General features: G+C 37.3%; 1 protein-coding gene across 8 annotated transcripts in view; it reads left to right on the forward strand.

Moving 5' to 3' along the window:
- The window catches only part of RAB3GAP1 (RAB3 GTPase activating protein catalytic subunit 1), a 171,336-nt gene that overhangs the window by 82,984 nt on the left and 71,029 nt on the right, over positions 1–17,323 (forward strand). For all 8 annotated transcript variants that reach the window (XR_010122793.1, XR_010122792.1, XR_008501040.2 and 5 more), the window contains exons 18-19: positions 12,168–12,305; positions 15,344–15,571. Coding sequence is in view for 5 of the 8 variants with exons in the window: in XM_054477876.2 (XP_054333851.1) it covers positions 12,168–12,305; positions 15,344–15,571 (366 nt within the window). In the remaining 3 variants the exon portion in view is untranslated. The remainder of the gene's footprint in view (positions 1–12,167; positions 12,306–15,343; positions 15,572–17,323) is intronic.

Genomic DNA, 17,323 nt, shown 5'->3' on the forward strand with positions numbered 1-17,323 from the left:
CTGGGCAACATGGTAAAACCCTATTTCTACCAAAAAAAAAAAAAAAAAAAAAAATTAGCTGAGTGGGGTAGCGTACACCTGTAGTCCCAGCTACTCGGGAGGCTGAGGTAGAAGAATCAATTGAGCCCAGGAGGTTAAGGCTGCAGTGAGCTATGATTGTGTCACTGTACTCCAGCCTGGGCAACAGAGCAAGACCCTGTCTCAAAAAAATAAAAAGTGAAAGCCACCATCCACTAATTTTGACTCGCATTCCTTGAAGTAACTAACAAGTATTACTGGTTTGGGTTATATTTCTTATAACTGTTTCTCTGCATTGATGTATAATACATATATGTGTGTACATATTAATACATGGTTTTATGGATTTTTTTTTTTTTTTTTTTTGAGACAGGATCTCATTCTGTTGCATAGGCTGGAATGCAGTGGCATGATCATGGCTCACGGCAGCCTTGACCTGCTGGGCTCAAGTGATCCTCTGACCTCAGCCTCCCAAGTAGCTGGGACTACAAGTGCTCACCACCATGCCAGGCTGATTTTTTCACTTTTAAAATTTTTGTAAAGATGGAGTCTTGCTATGTTGCCCAAGCTGGTCCTAAACTCCTGACCTCAAGCAATCCTCTGTTTCGGCCTCCCAAAGTGCTGGGATTATAGGCAGGAGCCACTGTACCCAGCCTCAATTTCTTATAAACAATTGGTATTACCAACCATACAAATTTTTGCTAACATGATGGTCAAAAGTAGTATCTCAGTGTTTTAGATTGTATTTTTCTGAATTTTCATGAACCTGAGCATCTTTTAATATGTTCGTTAGCCATCCTTTCCTGTGAATCGCCTATGATTTTTCTTTCAGGTTGCTCTCCTGTTCTTACTGATTCGTATGAATTCTTCATATTTTAGATGTGAATCTACAGTTACATATATTGTATATGTTTTCTGCTAGTCATTTTAAAAACATATGTTCATGTATTTACTTAATTATTGAGTTATAACTTAATAAAGTGTACAAATCTTGGCTGGGCATGGTAGCTCACGCCTATAATCCCAGCACTTTGGGAGGCCAAGGTGGGCAGATTGCTTAAGCTCAAAAGTTCAAGACCAGCCTGAGGAACATGACAAAACCCCATCTCTACGAAAAATACAGAAATTAGCCGAGCGTGGTGGTGTATGGCTGTAGACCCAGCTATTTGGGAGGCTCAGGTGGGAGGATGGCTTGGGTCCGGGAGGCAGAGGTTGCAGTGATATGATAGCACCATTGCACTCCAGCCTGGGCAACAGAGCAAGACCCTGTCCCAAAAAATAAAAATAAAAGATAAAAAGTGCACAAATCTTTAGTATACTGCTTGGTGAGTTTTTTCATATTGATACATGCATATAACTACTTCCCAGATCAAGATACAGAAAATTCCCATCATCCTAGAACAGTGCTGATAAATAAAACTTTCTGTGAAGATGGAAATTATCTACATTCTCTGTCTTTCCCATTCAATACAATAGCCATTATCCAAATGTAACTACTGAGTGCTTGAAATGTGGCTAATGTTTCTAAGGAATTAAATTTTTTATTTTAATTTATTTAAATTAAATAGCCAGATGTATTGGATAGTGAAGCCCAGGATTCCCCTCCAGCAACCTTTCTCTTAACTTTTATCACCATAGGTTAGTTTTGTCAGTTTTTGAACCTTTTAAATGGCATGCTTTGCTTACTTTTTTGTATATAAATGTAATCATACATTGTGTACTCTTTCATTGTATAATCTTACATTATATACCATTGAGCTTTTTTATTTACCGATTTTGAGAGTCATCCTTGTTGTTGCAGGCTTCAGTGTTTGTGCATGTGTTATTAGTATTCTATTCTATGAATTTGTCACAATTTGTTTATCCATTCACCTGTTGATGGGTATTTGGGTTGTTTTCACTTTGGGCTAATATGAATAAAGCTGCTGTGAACATTCTTGTTTCTTTTGGTAGACATAGGCACTCAGTTTCTTTTGGATATATTCCTAAGAGTAGAGTTATTGGGCTATATGGTGCAAATATGTTTTGGCTCTAGTAGATCTATCTAAATAGTCTCTCAAAGTGGTTGAACTAGTTAACCTTCTCACCAACAATTTATAGTAGTATAGTTATTCTACAGAATCCTCCCCATTTGATGTGTTCTCAAGATCACTCCCAGGTTTAGTGATTTTCTAGGAAGACTCATAGGACTTAGCCTGTAATCATGCTCGTGGCTATAATTTATTACAAGAAAATCAGCAAAGAGAAAAGGCACATGGGATGAAGTTTGGAAGAAATGAGGTTTAAGCTTCCAAAAAGCTTCCCCTAGTGTAGTTACACAGAGTGCACTTAATTCCTGTTGCAACAAATTGTGACCACGTGTGAAATGTTGTCTTCCCTGGGAAGCTTGTTAAGAGGCACAGCAGTGGGAGTTATCAGTAGGGGCTGGTCAAGTAGGCATCCTTTGCTTAAGCATAGGGTTAACCATACCAAAATCTAGACTCCCATAAAGAAAGCAGGTGTTCAGCATAAACCATATTATTTGCACAAACTGTTTAGGCATAGTGAGTCATTTTTATCAGTTCTGGGAATGGTGGGAACCTTCTCAAAATCCAGGTTCTCAGATGCCAGCCAAAGGCCAACTTTGCAAGCAGGCCTTTCTAAGAATGGCAGTCTCAGACCTGCAATGTTAACTCTTTTCTGCACACTTGATATTTTTGGTCATTTTAATTTTTGCCTTTCTGAAGGGTAGGAGGTAGGATCTTGTGGTTTTACATTTTCCTGAAGCATATACAGATTTTTATATATTTATTGCCCATTTGTCTATCTTCTTGGTGAAAAGCCTGTTCAAGGCACTTGCCTAATTTTTTTAAAGCAGTTGTCTTTTTTTTCTTATTACTTTATAGGAATTCTTCATATATTCTGGATATGAGTCCTTAGATACTTGTATTGCAAATATTTTGTTGCTTATCTATTCACTTACTTCTTCTTCTGTTTTTTTTTTTTTTGAGACAGAGTCTCACTCTGTCACCCAGGCTGGAGTGCAGTGGTGTGGTCTTGGCTCACTGCAGCCTGAGTCTTCCGGGTTCAAGCGATTCTTCTGCCTCAGCCTCCCGAGTAGCTGGGACTACAGGAGTGTGCCACCATACCTGGCTAATTTTTTGTATTTTTAGTAGAGATGGGGTTTCACTATGTTGGCCAGGCTGGTCTCGAACTCCTGACCTCGTGATCTGCCTGCCTGGGCCTCCCAAAGTCCTGGGATTACAGGTGTGAGCCACCGCGCCTGGCCTGTTCACTTTCTTAATGATGCCTTGGATTGAAGAGGTGTTCTTAATTTTAATACAGTCTCATCTATCCTTGTTTTTCTTATGTGGATAGTGCTTTTTGTGTTCTGCTTAAGAACTCTTTACCAAGTACTGGAGATATTTTCTTATCTTTTCTTTTGGAAGCTTTATTGTTTTACCTATATCATTTGTTTGTGACCCACCTCAAATTAATTGTTTGGTAAGAGGAACAGGTTAAGATTCTCTCTTCTCTATAGGGAGATTGAATTGTTCCACCACCACTGTTGAAAAGATCTGCCTTTTCCCATTGAGTGGCAGTGGTGTCTTTGATGTAAATCAAGCAACTGTATGTGTTTTGGTCTATTTCTGGACTATTTATTCTGTTCCATTGGTCTCTATCGTGTGCCAATAATATACTGTCATCATTATTGTAGCTTTATAATAAGTCTATCTGGTAGTGTAAATCTTCTAACTTTGTTACTCTTCAACATTATCTTAGCTATTCTAGGTCCTTTGCATTGTTATATCAATTTGAGAATCAGCTTGTTAATTTTTATAAACAAACACATATTCACAATCTTGCTGGGATTTTAATTCAGATTGCATTGAATTTGTAGATCAATTTATGGAGAATTGACATCTTAATATTGAGTCCATTAAATATCTTCAATTTTATTTAAAGTTTCTGTTCATTTATCTCATTAGTGTTTTAGTTTTCAATGTAGAGGTCTTACATATCTTTCATTAGATATATTTCCAAGGTATTTGTAATTTCTTAAATGGTTTTATAAATGGTATTTTAAAAGTTCATTTTCCAATTTTTTCCTCTTGATATAAACAGTTGATTTTTATATATTGACCTTGGATATAACAATCTTGCTACATTCACTTAGTAGTAGTTTAGAGATTATTTGGAGTTTTCTACATATACACAATCATGTCGTCTTTTAGTGAAGATGATTTGAATTCTGATTTTGCAGTCTTTATACTTTTGAATTATTTTTCTTATCTTATTGCACTGGGTAGGACCTCCAGTACAATATTGAATACTGGACATTATTCTCTTGTTCCCAACCTCAGAAAGAAAGCATGTGATAGTCATTGAAGGCACCTGATATAGATATCACTTATCATATTAAGGAAGTTCTATTCCTAGTTTGCTTAGAGTTTTGTTTTTTGTTTTTTTAAAATCACAAACAGGTATTGCATTTTATCAAATGTTTTCCTGTATATTAAAGTAATCCTATTTTATTCTCCCTTATTCCATTAATGTGGTTAATTGCATTGATTGATTTTTGAGTATTAAAACATCCTTACATTCCTGGTATACATCCCACTTGGGCTTTCCCTTTTTATATAGCTGGATTTTATTTTTTTTTTTTTTAGGATTTTTATATTCATATGTCAGAGGTATTGACCTTTCTTATTGTTGTCCTTGTCAGGGAAGTGTCCCCTCTTTTTCTCTTCTCTGGACAAATTTGTATAAATAAGATTTTATTTCTTCTTCAAATGTTGAACATATTTACCACTGAAACCACTCAGAATCTGAAGTTTTGTTTGTAGAAATATTTTCAAATATAGACTTACTTTTAAATTAGATTTCTTTAATAGATAAAAAACTATTCTGATTTTTTATTTCTTGTATCAACTTTGGCAAGTAGTGTTTTTCAAGTAATTTTTTATTTTTCTAAATTGTATATTTACTGGCATAAATTATTTCATAGTATTCTTTTATAATCTTTTTAATGATTATAGAATCTATAATGATATTGCAGTTTTAATTTTTAAAATTGGCATTTGGTATATTATCTCTTTTGTTCTTGATCTGTAAGAGGGTTTTATTAATTTTATGAATCTTTTCCCCAAAAAAACAACTTTTGGTTTTGTTGATTTTTCTCTGTTGATTTTGTTTTCTATTTCATTGATTTCTTTTATTATTTCTTTGCTTCTACTTTCGTTAGAACTAATCTGCTATTTTTCTAACTTGTTTTATTAGAAGCATAGGTAATTGATATTCAACCTTTCTTCTCTAACATGCTACTTTTTTTTTTTTTTTTTTTTGAGATGGAGTCTCGCTCTGTCCCCCAGGCTGGAGTGCAGTGGTGCGATCTCAGCTCACTCCAAGCTCTGCTTCCCGGGTTCACGCCATTCTTCTGCCTCAGCCTCCTGAGTAGCTGGGACTACAGGTGCCCACCACCACGCCCGGCTAATTTTTTGTATTTTTAGTAGAGACGGGGTTTCACCATGTTAGCCAGGATGGTCTCGATTTCCTGACCTCGTGATCCGCCCGCCTTAGCCTCCCAAAGTGCTGGGATTACAGGCGTGAGCCACTGTGCCTGGCCCTAACATGTTACATTTTAAGCAGTCTCCTTCATTTGGGACTCAGATATCATAATTCCTGAATATGTTCTCTTAACTCTTGCCTCTTCACTGTTTGTTCATACATTTTACCTTTTTGCATAGTGCCACAGGATTTTTCTCAGCCACTTTGCCAGCTGGGGCCCTCTGTGGCTGGCGATGCTTCCGAAGCCCAGGCCTCACTCAGCCCTGGGCCTGCCACAGGAGGTGCTCTGTCCGCCAGGCTTGTGCACCAGCTTAGCTCTCAGCTGGGCTGAGCATGCCCTAACTCGAGCATGCCCTAACCCACCTGCGTTACAACTTGTACCCACATTCAGCGGTTCCCAAGTTCTTGTCCCACATCCGAGAAGAATGAATTTACATTGACAATCAAAGGGTAAGGAAGGTGGAGAAGAATTTTATTGAGTGACAGAAACAGCTCTCAGCCAAAAGGGGCTGCGAGGGTGGTCCCCCACCTGAAGTCGGGTGGTTTCTCTCTAAGTATGGCTGGGTCCAGAGCTTTTATGGGCTCAGAATGGGGAGTGCTTGCTGATTGGTTTGCAAGTATGCAAGAAGGGCTAAAACAAAGGCACCACTCAAAGCGGGGCATGACAATGTATAAAACCAATTAGGGAAGGATAGGTGTATGTAAATAGGTGAAGGGTGAGGATTACTCAGAGGAAAGCATGCCAAGTAGGAAGAGAGTTTCTCAATCCGGTCTGTGGATTTACCCGGAACTTGTACCATGGCTTTCAGGCTTTAAACTATCTTTGGTTTGAAGGTCAGATTTCACTGAGGACCTGCCTCTTATCTGCCTAGGCATTTGACTTTTTCCTGCCACTGTCAGTAGCATTATGGGAGAATCTTTTGACAAATTAATTTACCTTTTTTGTTTATTCCATTTGCCATTTTTAGTTTTGTTTTGTGTTTTCTTGTTTTGGGGGATTTATTACACTTTCATTTCCAAGTCCTAAAAATGATTCTTTTCTTGTAAAGAAAATGGTTCTTGTGTTATAAATGCAGTATTCTCTCTTGCCTCTGAACTTTCCAGTTTCCTCTTACGGAGTCTTAATTTGCCACTGCACACAAGATGGTTGTACTGACAAATTACTGTTGATGAAATAAAGTTATTATCCTGAACTTTCTTTTAGAAAATGTGCTATTGTAGAGTAACAGTGGTTTATTTGCCATTTGCTAAGTCAATACTAACAGAGTTTTGCTTATTATTTTTGGCATTTATTCTTTAAAATTTATTGGTACATAAAATTTATTGGTACATAATATTTGTACATTTTTATGGGGTACATATGCTATTTTGTTACATGCATAGAAAGCGTAATGATCAAGTCAGGGTGTTTGGGGTATCAATCGCCTTGATAGGTGATTGATAAATCTGTCACTTATTTATCATTTTTATGCGTTAGGAACATTTCAAATTTTTTCTCCTAAGTTATTTTGCAATACACAATACATTGTTGTTAACCATAGTCACCCTACTTTACTATTGAACATTAGAACTTATTCCTTCTATCTAACTGTTTGTATCCATTAGCTAACCTCTTTATACCACCCCTCACCAACACACACACACACACACACACACACACACACACACACTCCTCAATCTCTAGTAATTATTCTAATTTTATGTAGTTTTTATTTCATTTGCTTTAAGCCTACCAAACCTATAAGGAGTCACAGCATGATAGTTAGGAACACTGTCAGTGGAGTTAGATTGCCTGAGTTCAAATTCCATTTCTACCACTTAGCATATGTATGGCTTGGGGTCATTATTTAATCTTTCTTTGCCTTAGTTTTTTCAACTATAAGTTCATAGTACTTCTTATATCATTTAAATGACATAGTACCTGATGAGTGATTAACATAATGTCTAATTCAAAATAAACACTTAATTTTTAGCTATTACTCTTCTGAGGACATTTTCTTATGTAAGTGGCTATTATTGCCCCTCAAGATGCAAGGATTACTTAGTTTTTGTAACTAGTCTTTATATTCTGAAATGGGTTGATGAATTATAATATTTGTACAGTGAGTTGTGTGCTTTCTGTTCTGTCCCTCAACTTGGATTTTGTGTGGTATATGATAATATGCTTTAATAGTCATGAATTTTAATAAAGTACCAGGTATAGTGAAATAAATAATAATTTGAAACATGGATTTTGTTAACTTTATTATCCATGCTTATATTGTTTGCCAGGTATAATTTACTACGTTTGGTTTTTGTTTTGTTTTTGATAGCCCATATGCTATTTGCTTTATTATACCTTTTTAAAAGTAAGTTAGAGTTTAGGTTTTTTGTGATTAAATTTTAGTATTAGAACAGAATCTTCTAATGCTAGAAACCAAGTGTATAAGTGCATATTTGTTCTTTTTTTTTTTTTTTTTTTTTTTGAGACAAGGTCTCGCTCTGTCACCCAGGCTGGAGTGCAGTGGTGTGATAATGATCTTGTCTCACTGCAACTTCTGCCTGCTGGGTTCAAGTGATTCTTGTGCCTCAGCCTCCTGAGTAGCTGGGATTACAGGTGCCCGCCACTAAGCCTAATTTTTGTATTTTTAATAGAAATGGGGTTTCACCATGTTGGTCAGTCTGGTCTTGAACTCCTGACCTCAAGTGATCTGCTCGCCTTGGCCTCCCAAACTGCTGGGATTACAGGATTGAGCCGCCACCCCTGACTCCAAATGTATATTTGTTCTAATCTTGCTATGGTGAATGCAGTTGGTATTGAGGTCTTGTATAGACCTGGGTTTTAGGATGTAGCAGAACTGGATTAATATCCTGCATCACCATTTATTAACAGTATTGCTAGTACAAGCTATGTTTCCTTTCTGAGCCTTGTTTTTCTCATCTTAAAAAACAGTAATAGATTAATTTGCACATTCTAGAATTTTATGCAAATGGAATAACATTTTTTGTGTGCATTCTTTCAGCATAATTATCTTGAGATTCACACGTATTGTATGTATCAATAGTTCATACATTTTTAGGTTGAGTCGTTTTCCCTTGCATGGATATACAACAGTTTGTTTATCCATTCACTCTTGATAAACATTCCAAAAATAATGGGCATAAGGAAATTTCTGAGGTGATGAATATATTCAGTATCTTGTGTGATTATTTCAAGGGGGTATAAACACACACACACACACACGAAAATTTATCAAATGTGCCTTTAAATTATTGTATGTTGATTATATTTCTAAAAACTTGTTTAGGGCTGGGTGAGGTCGCTCACGCCTGTAATCCTAGCACTCTGGGAGGCCGAGGCAGGTGGATCACCTGAGGTCAGGAGTCCAAGACGAGCCTGGCCAACGTGACGAAACCCTGTCTGTACTAAAAATACAAAAATTAGCTGGGCATGGTGGTGCATGCTGTAACCCCAGCAACTGGGGAGGCTGAGGCATGAGAATTGCTTGAACCCAGGAGGTGAAGGTTACAGTGAGCTGAGATCGCACCGCTGCACTTCAGCCTGGGTGACAGAGTGAGACTCTTGTCTCAAAAAAAAAAAAAAAAAAAATCTTTTAACAAAGGAAAAATGAAAGTGTTTCTATCTTGTTCTAACACTTCTGCAGTTGTAAAACCCTACTTCCTTATCTGTTTAATAAATAAATAAATACTGAATTCTTAAAAAGCAATAACAGTTTATATTACTCTAGTTTGTTCAGAATTAAATCACATATCATATTCGAAAACACTTGGCATGTAAGTGTTCAGCAAAAGTTAATTTTTTTGTATCCTTTCTCCTTCCAGATTTTAATTAGTAGTAGTCCCCTCCCCCACCTTTTTTTTTTTGACTCGGGGTCTCACTCTGTTGCCCAGGCTGAAGTGCAGTGACTCAATCATAGCTCACTGCAGCCTCAATCTCCCAGGCTCAAGCGGTCCTCCCACCTCAGCTTCCTGAGTAGCTAGAATTATAGGCGCCCACCACCATGCCCAGCTACTTATTTAATTTTTTGTAGAGACAGGGTCTTGCTTTGTTGACCAGACTGGAGTCCCTATTTTTAATAAGCTAACTGTACATTTGTTTCCTTGGTTTGACTGGGTTAATAAACAGTCTGAAAAAGTTATTTTGGAAGCTCAGGCTTCTTCTTTCCTGAAATAAAAATAATACTTTTTAAATTTAGTGCTTTATTTTTCTTCAAAAGGCAGTGCTCCCTCTCTTATTTCAGATGCTTGAATTTTTACATTTGAATTTATAGTCTAAATCTGGACTGACGTACTCTTCTTTCAATGTGCATCTTATGTATTTAGAAATTAATTTTTATATTTTGCCGTTAGGTAAATCTAGGCAAAATTTTAGTCCATTTTACTTTCTTATTTTAAGGTTAATTTTATTTGAATTATGATCATTATAAGTGTACTTATATGAAATGGTTGGAATTCAAAATGATCCCAGTTGAAACCAATGTAATTTCAAGCTTTAGAAGTTAGTTCAAAATGTGCCATTAATCAGTTGCCTCTTCACTGAAAAATAATGACTTCATATAGTTGCTTCATAAGAATTCAAACATACTTCTGTGTTCCATTTATGTAGACTTAGGTCACAACATAAAATACATGGCTAGAAAAAGTTTGAAGACTTTACCCCAATATACTAGAGCCAGGGCTAGAAGAAAATGTCCTTAGCCAGTGGATTGGAACCAAGCTAGTAATTCTTTTCTTTTTTTTTGTGACGGGATTCTCACTCTGTTACCGAGGCCTGAGTGCAGTGGCGCGATGTTGGCTCACTGCAACCTCCACCTTCTGGGTTCAAGCGATTCTCCTGCCTCAGCCTCCTGAGTAGCTGAGATTACAGGCATACACCATGCTCAGCTAATTTTTGTATCTTTTTTTTTTTTTTTTAAGTAGAGACGGGGTTTCACCATGTTGGCCAGTCTGGGCTCGAACTCCTGACCTCAAGTGATCCGTCCACCTTGGCCTCCCAAAGTGCTGGGATTACAGGCTTGAGCCATCACACCCAGCCTCAAGCTAGTAATTCTTAAAAGTCAGCATTAAACTGATGTCCTAGATTCTCTTTTCTGTTTGCTGCTTGGTAGTTTTGCCACTTGGTGATCCTGGGCAAGGCGCTTTATCTCTGCACCTCATTTTCATCACTTGCAAAATTCCCTTACCCCTCTCAGTGATCCCATGCGTCCATGTATATAAGAATGCTTTGGGCATATTCAGAAACAGTATATGTGAAAATGTGTGGCCCACATGCAACTTGCTGCTTATTCTTCTCTTTATCATGTTCTTCTCCACTTATAAGTGGCTCAAATTTCCAAGTGGGAGAGATAGTCAGTGTCCTCTCAATATCTATTTACTTCCTTCCCATCCTGTGATTTCAGGGCTGTAGGCCAATGAAATGTAGCCCCTTCTTAATAGAAAGAATGAAGGCCTCTGCTCTTGAGTATACTCCTTCATGAGAGATTGAATATAATTTGTGAACTTGACTGAAATATTTTGAGAAGTATACTGACCCTAGTCAAAGAGAAAGTATGAAGCCTATAATATAACCTAAGTATTTTATCTTTAATTGCTAGTATCTATCGAGCATGTGCCAGGATCTGTTCTTCACAACAGTGAGTAACAAAGAGGGTTGAGTGATTGCCCAAGGTCACAAAGCTGGGATATAAACACATAGCATATAGTTTCTGGAGCCCAAGCTCTTAACCATTATACAATACTACGTTACAGGTTGTTATTCAACCCTAAATCTCAGTGTGAGATTCTTGCTTGGTACTTGCAGGATAATTAAAAGTGATGCATGTTCATTGTAGAGAAAAGAAAATAAAAACTCATAGTTCTATAACCAGAGATGATCATTGTTAGAGCAATTTTTTTTTGGAGACAGAGTCTCACTCTGTTGCCCAGGCTGGAGTGCAGTGGCTCGATCTCGGCTTGCAGCAAGCTCCACCTCCTGGGTTCATGCCATTCTCTTGCCTCAGCCTCCTGAGTAGCTGGGACTACAGGTGCCCGCCACCATGCCTGGCTAATTTTGTTTTTGTATTTTTAGTAGAGACAGGGTTTCACCGTGTTAGCCAGGATAGTCTCGATCTCCTGACCTCATGATCTGCCCGCCTTGGCCTCCCAAAGTGCTGGGATTACAGGCATGAGCCACCATGCCCGGCCCTGTTAGAGCAATTATTTCTATATCAAACCATTTCTATTACTTACAATTAAAATTTTGTTGCAGCTAGTAATGACATATATAATAATATCATTAGGACTTCATTTCTTTATCACTAATAGGCAGGAAAATGTTGCTCAGTGGACCCAAATTCCTCTGTCTTTTACTATCAATTCTCTTCAAGGGAAACATGGTAGTCTTATCTGTGAGGGGGAGGAGGTCTGAAAGTAGTATTTATTTTTCTTAATTTGTTACCTTTTTTATGTAAGTTCTAAAAAACTTATGCATTTCTCTGAATTTTTTAAAATACTCATCTTGTGACCGCTAACAGCTGAAATGAATGTTGTCTTTATTCTATTTTTATGGTACTTCTTTTTCTAAAAAAGGCTGTTTGTGAGCTTTGTCCTTTTGTGCTTCACAGGAACCAGCACCTATGACAGAAGATCTGCTAGAAGAGCAGTCTGAAGTTTTAGCTAAATTAGGTACATCGGCAGAAGGGGCTCACCTCCGAGCACGCATGCAGAGTGCCTGTCTGCTCTCAGATATGGAGTCTTTTAAGGTGGGTCACACTTGCAGAGCTCTGGGGTCTATTTTGAGCTATTCTGGGATGAAACTGTGAAAATCACTCTGTAAAGTGGTATAAAGGCCTGAATGTCTTTTTGTTAAGTGTTTGGATTTCATTAGTAGTTCAACACTCTGCCACCATCCCCTCAGAGGACATTGTCAAACTTGTTTCTTAAGTTTTAAAAAAGCAAAGATCTAGTATTATTAATAGTTGAAAGTTGAGAATAGAATCATTTCTATATGTGAATTAGAGTGGTTTCTTTGTGTTCAGCCAATTTAATGGAAGACTTTTAGGAAACTTAGGATTTAACATGGGTCACTTCACTCAACAAACTTTTGAGCGCCTATTGTGTACCTTGCACTGTGATTAGATGAGTTAAGAAATACAGTGTTTACCCTCAGTTACAGTTGATTGAGGTTGTGGGAGGAGATATGTAAGGAATTGTCATGAGTTCTCTTATGAAGGCAGAGTCAAAAAGACTGACTGCTGAGTAGGTCATGAAAGGTTTCTCAGAAGAGGCACTATTTCAGATGAGTAGGCATTTGCTATCTGAAGAATATTTTAGGGTTGGATACACGTCTGTATTTCGAACATATAGGATTCAGAGAATGGTGACATTTGGCTTATTAGCTTAAAAACTAGGAATGAAGAAAGGACTTTTATTTTTGAAAGCACAGGCAAGTCCACGTATATTTTAAAACCCCAAGTGGGTAGCCCCATGGGCTACAGGGCTTCCTTTCCTACTGCTGATACTCTGAACTATCCCCAGGCCCAGACTTCCCTCTTTAACCTGTGGTGGCCTCCACCTTCCCAATCCATATCCCCTACTCAGTCCTGCTTCTGTACTGTTTAGGCCAGTGTGAGTTTGATTTTTCTCTGAAACACCTGTGTATTATTTTTAAACATAAACACTCCACAAACACCTATGCCACTTTCATCCTTTTTTGCTAGCAGTTTTAAGTGATAATAAAAGGGAGCCTTTTGTTTCCTGCTTATTTTACCCATCTTTTCTAAATGAAAAACATCTTTAGTGAACCTCTTAAGAGCTGTATGTTTTCCTTGGAGACTAAAATGATACAGAAAATCTGCAAGTTCTATACTGCCATGTGACAAGAAAGAGATGAGTTGCTTTAAAACAAATAGTTGGTACAGTGGATAAAGAGAAGCCAGTTGGCTCTTGGGGCACATGTCAAACCAAAAGGTAGAGAAGAGAATTGGCTTAAGGTGTGTGTGCACAGCAGGAAATACCAGCCTCTGCAGCAGTAATTTTCCATCTGACCTCTAGCTGCCTTCAGAGTCATCTTTCCCTGTCCTGCTGCAGTGTCTTTGCAGAGGCATGCACGGGAGGACATTCCAAATAGGAACTATGAAAGTTTTTCCCCATGGAAACATACTAGTCCTTCTTGGTAAGGTTCTTTATAGTTCCTCTAACACTGCACTTCAGCAAAACTGTGATTCATTAGACTATTTTGGGCTAACCTGGGTACCTGCAAATCTTATATGACATTGTTTTAACCAGAAAATAGACAGTAATTTAAATAGTCAACTTACATATACACCCATATGCAGAAATCAGATAATACATTTAAGGAAATATGTAGTTATTCTAAAATAGATATGGTTGCCTTTACTTTTTGTATAGGGATGAGTTAGGGGCTCTTGAGAGTCCCCAGAGCATTGGAAGCATACTAATATGTGCCTGGGCACCTATACCTACACCTCAGAGTTCCAGAAGGAGAGGGTGGATTCTGGAGCATGCCCTTGTGGTACATACCTTTAACAGTAAAGAGAAGATAAGCTCAAGTGAACCTTGGCCTTCTCTTGGTAGCTATGTTCAGCCTAGTATAATAAGGACAACCAGAAGGAAGAATTTTGGTATGAAATGCCTTTCTTCAATATAATCTATAGTGTATGAGTGAATATTATTTTCTTTTAAAGTTTATGCTCTTTACTCTGGGCCTCTGGTTTCCTAGGATGTTTTCATGTGGGTATGATGTTGACTGATTAAGATCTAGATCTTTGTACATGAATCCTGAGACACCCAGTATCATGAAATAATCTTGACCCACTGCTTTTGCCATGGACCATATCATAACCCTTTTACATTTGTGTTGTTGACAGTCAGTGAAGGATCTTCTAGGGGATATGCCCTCAGGGGTATATCTTAAGATGGTAGGGATGGTCATGCTGGTAGCCCTTGAGCCCAGTGAGGAGAAACTGGTAGTTTTACTCTTCACATTTAAGACAGAACATTCTCATCATGGTAGTTTTCATGCCCATCCTTAGGACTCTACTAGTACATCACTGGAACACTTGCAGAAAGACCTCTGTGCCTTACCACAAACACTGGGAAGCCTCGTCTTTTTTTACAGGCTTGAAGTTAGAATCACTGAAAGGTTTTTGGCATACATCATCATTAATTCTATAGAACTATCCACTGAGTAAAACTTAAATCAGTATGGTTCCAGAAGCCTGAAAAACAGTCGTTTGAATTCCAACTCGTTAACAGCACAAAACCAATTAATTTGATGGTAATTTGTTATATAAAGTACAAGAATTTGATGGCAGAATAGAACAGTTTTGAGGTTAGCTGACATTTATTGCAGAACCAGTATTGATTTATTGAGGAAAAGAAGAACAGAACTTTTCCATCACTGTGTTATTCTGATCATGTGGTGTATTATTTAATTTTTACTTTTCTTAGTATTGAGTAGTTATTATACTGTAATATGAAACTAAGCTGTGTAACACATAATGTGTTTAAGGAAATGATTTTCTCTTTACATTGAGTTTTTATATCCAAATTCATTAAATGAAAATGTTTTCTTTTTCTATAAAGCTGAGAAAATAAAAATAAAATGCTTTTGGTACTTTAACATCTGACCTATTTTAAAGGTGACATCCAAATTCATTTTACACATTAGATTGTAAAGATTAGATAGGCTTTTTTTGAAAATACAATTTTGCAAACAGGCTTATCAGTAACTGTTGATTTTCATTTGACTCTGCTGAATTTTTTTGTCTTATTTTAGGCAGCTAATCCAGGTTGCTCCCTGGAAGATTTTGTGAGGTGGTATTCACCCCGGGATTATATTGAAGAGGAGGTGATTGATGAAAAGGGCAACGTGGTGCTGAAAGGAGAACTGAGTGCCCGGATGAAGATTCCAAGCAATATGTGGGTAGAAGCCTGGGAAACAGCTAAGCCAATTCCTGCTAGAAGGCAAAGGAGACTCTTCGATGATACACGGGAAGCAGAAAAGGTAATTGAGGTTTGAGTCTCTAATACTATAATGAAAATTACTGTTCTTGTGATTTAGGAACTCACTGTCATAGACGTGAGAGCTTTGGACACACTTGAGGTGCAAAGCATTGAAATTCAACGAGCGTTTCATATATCTACTATTCACATTTAAGATTCTAGAACTAGTTGCAAATAGGGCAAATAACAGGCATGCATAGTTTAAACAGACTGCTTACCATTGAACTGTCTCAGTATATGTTAAAAGTGTTAGAAATGGGTATGTCCTTTGAGCTAGCAGTTCTATTACCAAAACATTTATTAAGGAAATAATGAGAAATATACAAAGATCTGTGTATACAAATGATGTTCAACAAAGTTCTTAAGTGAAAAAGTAGAAACAACCAAAGTTTCCAACAACAGGGACTTGGTTCAATAAATTATGGTATATCCATTAGTGGCCAGCTTTGCAGCAGCTATTAAAAAACATTTGGATTTATGGAGAATATAGTGGCACCTGCTTGATATTTAATTGCCCTGCACACCTTCCTACCTCCTCCACCCCCCAAAAAAAACCCATGAAATCAATAAGTAAATAAATCCATGCATTCAGCATTCCTAAGAGATAGAAATTTCAGTGACCTTCAAATTAACAGTAAATAGAGAAATAAGTCAAATTCCAGTGGAGCTCCCGCTGCTGTAAGTCTATGCAGATATAGTGAGTAGGGGGCAGGAAAAGAAAAAGAGCCAAGAGATACAGAAGACTTAGATGAAACACAAAGTCACCCCAGAAAGAGAGAGCCTAACACTACATGCCAAAACACTGAACACAGGTAGGGTTTGCTAGTTCACAGCACTTGCCACAGGGAAGGGACCTGAATGTAAACAGGGCTAGAAATAGAGCCTTGGAGAAAATCAGATATACAAAGAAGGAGTGGATGGGAATGATGAGAAAAAAGGAAATAAGAGGGGAAAATTAAGGATCTTGCAGAAATGAAAGAAAAACGAGACAACCAGCCTCCCTCATCTCCCTCTATCCATTAAAGAAACTTCAGAAGAGGGCACTTTGAAGCTGTTTGTGATATTACCAGGAATAGAAGAGAACAGACCACATCCATATAAAACTACTTTACAAAACAGAAAATGCAAATCAGCTCACTTCAGGTAATGAAAATATTTCCCAGAAAATCAGTTACAAAACAGAAGAAAATTGTAACATAACATTCCAAACTGAATCAGATATCCTCAAACAGTTAAGAAGGATATGACAAAACCATGTTTAATCAGAAATACTAAAATCAAGAACAGAGATGGACCAAAAAACCCCACAAAGAAATGAAACCACAACTGATTTAGCTCAGGATAGAAGTAAAAGAAAAAAGATTACCATATAAAAAATGAAGACTAAATTACAAGAGGCCCAAGTTTAAATTTTATAAAGGGCATTGAAGAAAAGTGGGAAAAGAGCCCAGAAAATGAAAATGAGATATAGGAGTAAAAGGAATTGAAGAGAAAGTAGTATAAATGAAAGATAAGAAAAGTTGGAATATTCAATTCATTAGTTTCCTTTAAGGAGAAAAATCAGAATACTAAGACAGAACTAATACAGTCCCTATGGCCTAACAAAGAGGATACGTTTTGAGAAGCTCCTCATTAGGCAATTTTGTTATCATGGGAACATCATAGAGTGTACTCACATAGACCCAGATGGTATAGCCTACCACTCAGGCTAGAAAATTAATGGAATACAAACTTTCTATTAAACAATATGGGT

This window comes from Pongo pygmaeus, chromosome 11 (genome assembly GCF_028885625.2).
Source record: "Pongo pygmaeus isolate AG05252 chromosome 11, NHGRI_mPonPyg2-v2.0_pri, whole genome shotgun sequence".
In the NCBI taxonomy this organism is placed as follows: domain Eukaryota; kingdom Metazoa; phylum Chordata; class Mammalia; order Primates; family Hominidae; genus Pongo; species Pongo pygmaeus.